The 6,318-nt window shown below is 46.5% G+C and overlaps 1 protein-coding gene across 1 annotated transcript in view; it reads right to left on the reverse strand.

The window, feature by feature from the left end:
- The window catches only part of LOC107114963 (unconventional myosin-Vb-like), a gene marked incomplete at its 5' end in the record, with an annotated part of 93,467 nt that overhangs the window by 26,656 nt on the left and 60,493 nt on the right, over window positions 1-6,318 (reverse strand). Inside the window, 2 exons of the mRNA XM_015416570.1 lie at window positions 1,535-1,675; window positions 4,635-4,716. Of these exons, the coding sequence (XP_015272056.1) occupies window positions 1,535-1,675; window positions 4,635-4,716 (223 nt within the window). The remainder of the gene's footprint in view (window positions 1-1,534; window positions 1,676-4,634; window positions 4,717-6,318) is intronic.

Here is a 6,318-nt window from a genome sequence, read left to right on the forward strand (position 1 = left end):
CTCCCCCAAGCCCCTCCCCTCCCCAGACTCCACCCCACCAAATCACCAGGAGTTTCCCAAACCAGAGGTGACAATCCTAGATACAAAACAGCTTCTTTAACAGGACTTTTGAAGACCTGTGAGGGATTCAATCAGGCCACTGTGGTTATTTATTATGTGAGATTTTCAGGGAAGGGCTTAGGTGTTCTGTCATTCTATACTGCATTTTCATATGATACCCTTGAGTCTTCTCTCAGCATTTAAACGAACAAATAAAGGCCAGGGCCTGAGTCCACGTTCAGGCTGTTCCCTTTTACCGAAGAAGAATTGCTTTTATTCTCCCAGGTTTTTGGAGGCTGGGTTCCGTCAGGTGGCCCTGTTGTAGTTCTGGAATGTGGAGGGGTGCCCTCCCCTTTCTGTCTCTGCTCTCTCTGGCTAGCCAACTGTTTGCTATCTTATGCTTGACCTTGTAGATGCTCCAGCTGCAGTTTACTCGGCTGGGAAAGTTAACGGCTTTTCGCTTTGCCCGCTTGCTTTGCCCGCGCGTGCGAGATGTATCTATTGGCTCATGCTTACTTGGGGGGGGGGATGTTTGATTCTAGTATAAGTCAGAGGCCCTAGTACTGATGGCCATTCCTGACACAAGCTGTACACGTGTTCTTTAGTACTGGACTCATCAATAAACAGTTATCTTCTTATAAAGCCCTGTGTGGTGTGACCTGACTAAGGACCCTGACAGGTTCATCTATGTGACTGGTTCTGTTCCTTGTTTCAGGCACTGGCGTTACCACTTCTGAATGGACGTCGCTGTTTTTTTTTTGTTGCTATGCAACTTTAAAATTCTACCGTTTCAACAGCTGGCTTCATTGATCCCAAAATGGTTTTTTAAAAAACTTGTTGAGCTGCATGTTTTTAAAGATTTTTAAAACTGCTCTAATCGTTATGATCTTACGGGTCTTGCTCCAATTTGTAATTATTTTTAATAGCCGAAGGATTTTCTGTTCACCACCATGGGTAGCCTACGGTTAAGAAGCGGTACAGGAATGAGTTTAAGAGAAGAACAGAAAAGATTGGATTTATTCCGCGCCCTTCACTACGCAAAGGCGTCTCAGAGTGGCTTACAATCTCCTTTCCCTTCCCCTCCCCATAACGGACACCCTGTGAGGTAGGTGGGGCTGAGAGAGCTCTGAGTGAACTGCCCTTGAGAGAACAGCTCTGAAGTAACTTGTGACTGACCCAAGGTCACACCAGCAGCTGCATGTGGAGGAGTCGGGAATCAAACCCAGCTCTCCCGGATCAGAGTCCGTGCTCCTCCCCGCAACACCAAACTGGCTCTCACACCAAACTGACAAGGCAAGTTATTGCAACGGAGGAGATTTAAAAATAAGCTCCCCGTAACTCTGCTTGGATAAGCCGACGAGAGTGAAAAACAGCGGTTTTTACATGTTAAAGCTTATCGCTTCACAGTCTTGCCTCCGGGCCCTAGACCGCGATCTGTGACGTCCGCCCAACTGCAGAATCTAAACAGCAAAAGAAAAACGTCCGGGTCGCTCACCTTACATTCTTCATCCAGCAAGTCAAAGATACCCAGCTTAGCTTCTATGAGATCGATGCACGGCTGGTTGTCATAGAAGTCTATGAGGGTCCAGGGGATTTGCTCCTTCATGTACTCTTCTTGCTCCAACTTAAACACATGCTGCAACAGAGATAGGAAGGATCGGGCTGGGTTCAGGGAACGTTAATTCGGTGATAAACCAAAAACGTCCTCAGGGGCCTGGTGGACCAACAAGGCTTAGCCGGCACTGTGAGCAGCTCCTTAGCTGATTAATTTTAGTTTCAGGGGGTAGCCGTGTTGGTCTGCGGTGGAAGAGCTAGGTTCAAATCCAGTAGCACCTTCGGGACCAGCAAGATCTTGGGTGAATGAGATTCGAAGTCAAAGCTCCCTTCGTCAGATACAAATAAGGAATGGAGATGTATCAACCGAAGAAGAAGAAGAAGAAGAGGAGGAGGAGATTGGATTTATACCCCGCCCTTCACTACCCGAAGGTGTCTCAGAGCGGCTTACAAACTCCAAACTCGGGAAGGAGGGCTCCAGAGCTAACTAGTTTATGCAGCAGCCAAATCGCTCGCTCACAACTTTAATGCCAGCAGCTCACAAAAGTAGAATTTTTGCTCACAAGACTCCACAGCTTAGAGGGAGCATTGATTTCCAGAGTACTTCAGACCTATACTTCATATAATACGTCAATGGCATGAATTTAGAGAGGAGTGGAATAATTAATGGCATTCTTTATTCTTGATCAAATTCACAACACGGGAGAATATGATTCTATTTCCCTCTGCACCCATTTGCGCCTTCATCTTCGATTGGCTTGGTGCGCCCCCCCCCCTTTTTCTTCTGGACCGGAAAGGCACCAGCTGGTTATCAGCTCTAACGGCCACAAGCGTTTCCCACAAGACATTCAGACACTGCTTCTTTCACCAGTTCGCCACAGGTGCTTACAGCCACACCGCAGCTTCAAGTCTTCCACGGCAACAGTGCAGCCCCCGGCAGTGTGAACCCCTGTCCCGGCAGGCCCCAGGTTGTTCCAGCAGACAAAACCCTGAAGAGTGGGAGGCAGGAGCCCCTCTTCCCCCCACACCAATACCCCAATAGGAATCAGGCCCATCTGTGCTTTTTACACACGAGTTGCCACAGGGATCTGCAGTTGTTGTATGACTGCAGGTCCTCATGGTGAACTTGTGAAAGCCGTAGTGCCCAGTTTGGTTCTTAGGTTTCAATCCGACACACTCTCTTTGACAGAAACCTCCACTGAATACAACGGCAGTGGAAAAGAGCAAGGCTGATTTCGCACTAGAGCTGCCTCGATGTTGCACCGCCGTTTGTCCCGATACGATTGGTCAATTTCACACCCGAAGCTGCGGGGCTGCATTTTTACTCGCGGCTTCGCCCGATTTCCCCCGCAGTTTCGTGATCCTGTTTTTTGAGGATCACGAAACTGTGGAGGAAATCAGGTGAAGCCGTGGGTCAAATGCAGCCCCACATCTTCGGGTGTGAAATTGACCAATAGTATCGGGGCAAACGGCGGCGCAACATCAAGGCAGCTCTAGTGCGAAATCAGCCCAAGAGTCCAGTAGCACCTTAAAGACTGACAACATTTGAGGCAGGGGAAGAGTTTCCATGAGTCACTGCTCACTTCTTCATGTACAGCTAGACTCTGTCCTTATATCTTGGAGAGTGGAGTAGTTTCAATGCCGAATGACAATAGAAGGTCGCGCTGGAAGCTTGAAGCTACCGGAGCTGATTACGAGTGGTGTCCGATTTTGTAATGAATTATTACTGTTCCCAATGCATACGAGTAAGAGTATGATAACCACAGCAGCTGAAAGGGAACACCCTAATGAAGGATGAACTCTGAAACGTTGTATTCAAACATCCAGACACAAAGTCATATTCTTATAATAGTTTTCCACTGTTCATACTTTGTACTTTTCTATTGCAGTTAATGCACAAGTTGTCTATGGTTTGCATTTTGTACTTTTCTATTGTTACCACTTTGTATACATTACTTTCTATTACATGTTCTTTAGCCTTCTGGCAATTTGTTATTAGTGAGTCTGTTAACTACACTTGTTCCTGTTCTCTTTTACTATTTCATCATATAATAGGGTAGCTAACATCTTTGTATGCTAATAGAAGGCAAATGACAATAGCAGATGAATGACGATAGCAGGTGTGATCGGATTAGGTGTGATATGCAGAGCGTGGAGAAATCAGCATTGGTAATGAGACAGGAAACCTTGGTCTTGGTTCAGTCCAGGAGGATGCATTCTCTTGTGCTTCATTATCAGTTGCAATTCAGCAGTCTGTCTTCCTAATCTCCCTTTGAAATCCAATCGTGCCTGCTATTGTCATTCACCTGCTATTGTCATTCAGCATCTGAAATCACTCCACTCTCCAAGATATAAGGACAGATGGACTCACATTCTAGCTGTATCTGAAGTGAGCAGCGACTCACGAAAGTTCATACCCTGTCACAAATTCTGTTAGGCCTACTGGACTCTAGCTCTTTTCTACCGCTACAGACAGACTAACATGGCGACCCATCTTGATCTATCTGAACACAATGGAGCATATTCTTTGCCCTCAGTACACGTAAGATACCAACCCTACCATCAAGGTTTATATGAGTGTTTCAGTGCAGCTCTTAGCATACTTTTGTCATCTATGAAATAACTCATCCTTCAGATTTCTCTGCTGTGAGTAAAGTACGTCATTTTTTAAAAATTAACACCTTTTACAATGGGAGGAGGAGGAGGAAGAGAAGGAGAGTTGGGTTTATACCCTGCCCTTCACCCCGAGTCTCACATCAGCTTACAATCTCCTTCCCTTCCTCTTGCCACAACAGACACCCTATGAGGTAGGTGGGGCTGAGAGAGCTCTGAGAGAACTGCTCTTGAGAGAACAGCTCTGAGAGAACTGTGACTGACCCAAGGTCACCTAGCTGGCTGCATGTGGAGGAGGGGGGAATCAAACCCAGCTCTCCCAAGAGAGTCCACCGCTCGTCACCACTGCACCAACAGAATCAATGGAAAGGCCAAAAACCCCCCACCCCACCCCAATCCCCCAGGAAGTTTTCCCAAGCCCATCTTACCAAGTTGAACTGCTGCTGGAGTTTTTCATTGGCATAGTTGATACAGAATTGTTCAAAGCTGTTGACTTCGAAGGTTTCAAATCTGCAAAGGAACACCACAGTCACTAGGAATACCCCCAAAGAATGGATCCACAAGATCTGTTTTGGGATCATCTGTGCAGTATTATGCTGTCACTAGTTTTGCCTTATTTTTGTTGTGGCATTTGTTGAACCGTTCGTTCCTTTTTTCTCGGTTTGTATGTTTAGTGCTACATGTCCTTCATAACCATTTATATAGTATTGATGATGTTGGAAAGTACCATCAAGTTGTGACTGGCTTGTGGCAACCTGAAGGACAAAACTTGAGTCCAGGGCAGTGTTCCCTCTAAGCTGAGTTAGTGAGAGCTAGCTCACCGTTTTTTAGCCTTCAGCTCACACTAGTTCCAGCTCCTGCCAACCTAGCAGTTCGAAAACAAGAAATTGCAAGTAGATAAATAGGTACCACTTCGGTGGGAAGGTAACAGCGTTCCGTGCGCCTTGGTGTTTAGTCATGCCGGCCACATGACCACGGAAACATCTTCGGACAGCGCTGGCTCTTCGGCTTTGAAACGGAGATGAGCTCCGCAACCCTAGAGTCAGACTCGACTGGCTTTCGAGCAAGGGAACCTTTACCTTTACCTTTCTACACACCTTTTTGTCTTAGCTCGGGAAGGAGGGCTCCAGAGCAAACAAATTTATGCAGTAGCCTAAATCGCTTGCTCACAACTTTAATGCCAGCAGGTCACAAAGTACAATTTTGGCTCACAAGACTCCACAGCTTAGAGGGAGCCTTGGTCCAGGGGCACCTTTAAGTCCAGCCACGTTTTATTCTGGGTATAAACTTTTCTATACAACCTGGTAGGGTTTCCAAAGGAAGAGACATTTGAAAGTGGTTTGCCATTGCCTGCCTCTGTATAGCAACCGGACTTCCTTGGTGGTCTCCCATCCAAGCACTAATTAACCAGGGCCGACCCTGCTTAGCTTCCAAGATCTGATAAGATCGGCCTAGGCTGGGCCATCCAGTTCAAGTAGTGATGCTGTCCACAGGCATGTGATGAAAAGTGCCGTCAGACTGCAGCTGATCTGTGGCAACCCCGAAGGGTTTTCAAGGCAAGAGATGAACGGAGGTGTGGTTTGCCATGGCCTGCCTCTGCGTAGCAACCCTGGACTTCCTTGGTGGTCTCCCATCCAAGTACTAACCAGGGACAACCATGCTTAGCTTCCAAGAGCTGACCAGACCAGGCTCACTAAATAAAAAAAACTTTAAAAACAGAAAAACTCAATGCAAGGGAGAGAATACTTGTCAGAGATGCTTTAGGCTGGTCCTGCATTGGGCAGGGGTTTGGACTAGATGGCCTGTATGGCCCCTTCCAACTCTATGATTCTATGAAAACTGCAAATGAGAATAAAGTCATGTTCGTTTCTCACAAAGGGAAGAAAAATTGAAAGACAGGCTCAGTCAAACCAGTTGGATTTTGAAACCTGGTCTCATTCTAGCTGTGTAGATTGATGATGGCATATAAACTACAAATATCAGCGTCCTGAAGTCACCATGAGGAATTTCAGACAGACGAGGAACGGTTCCCAAATGGTTTCTGGTCTGTCATTTCAGACAGAACCGTTTTAGAACCGGTTCCCTAGCGGAATATATTTGTAATTTCAGACA

The sequence above is a fragment of the Gekko japonicus genome, unplaced genomic scaffold (genome assembly GCF_001447785.1).
Source record: "Gekko japonicus isolate JY-2015 unplaced genomic scaffold, Gekko_japonicus_V1.1 scaffold3633, whole genome shotgun sequence".
NCBI classification, from domain to species: Eukaryota; Metazoa; Chordata; class Lepidosauria; order Squamata; family Gekkonidae; genus Gekko; species Gekko japonicus.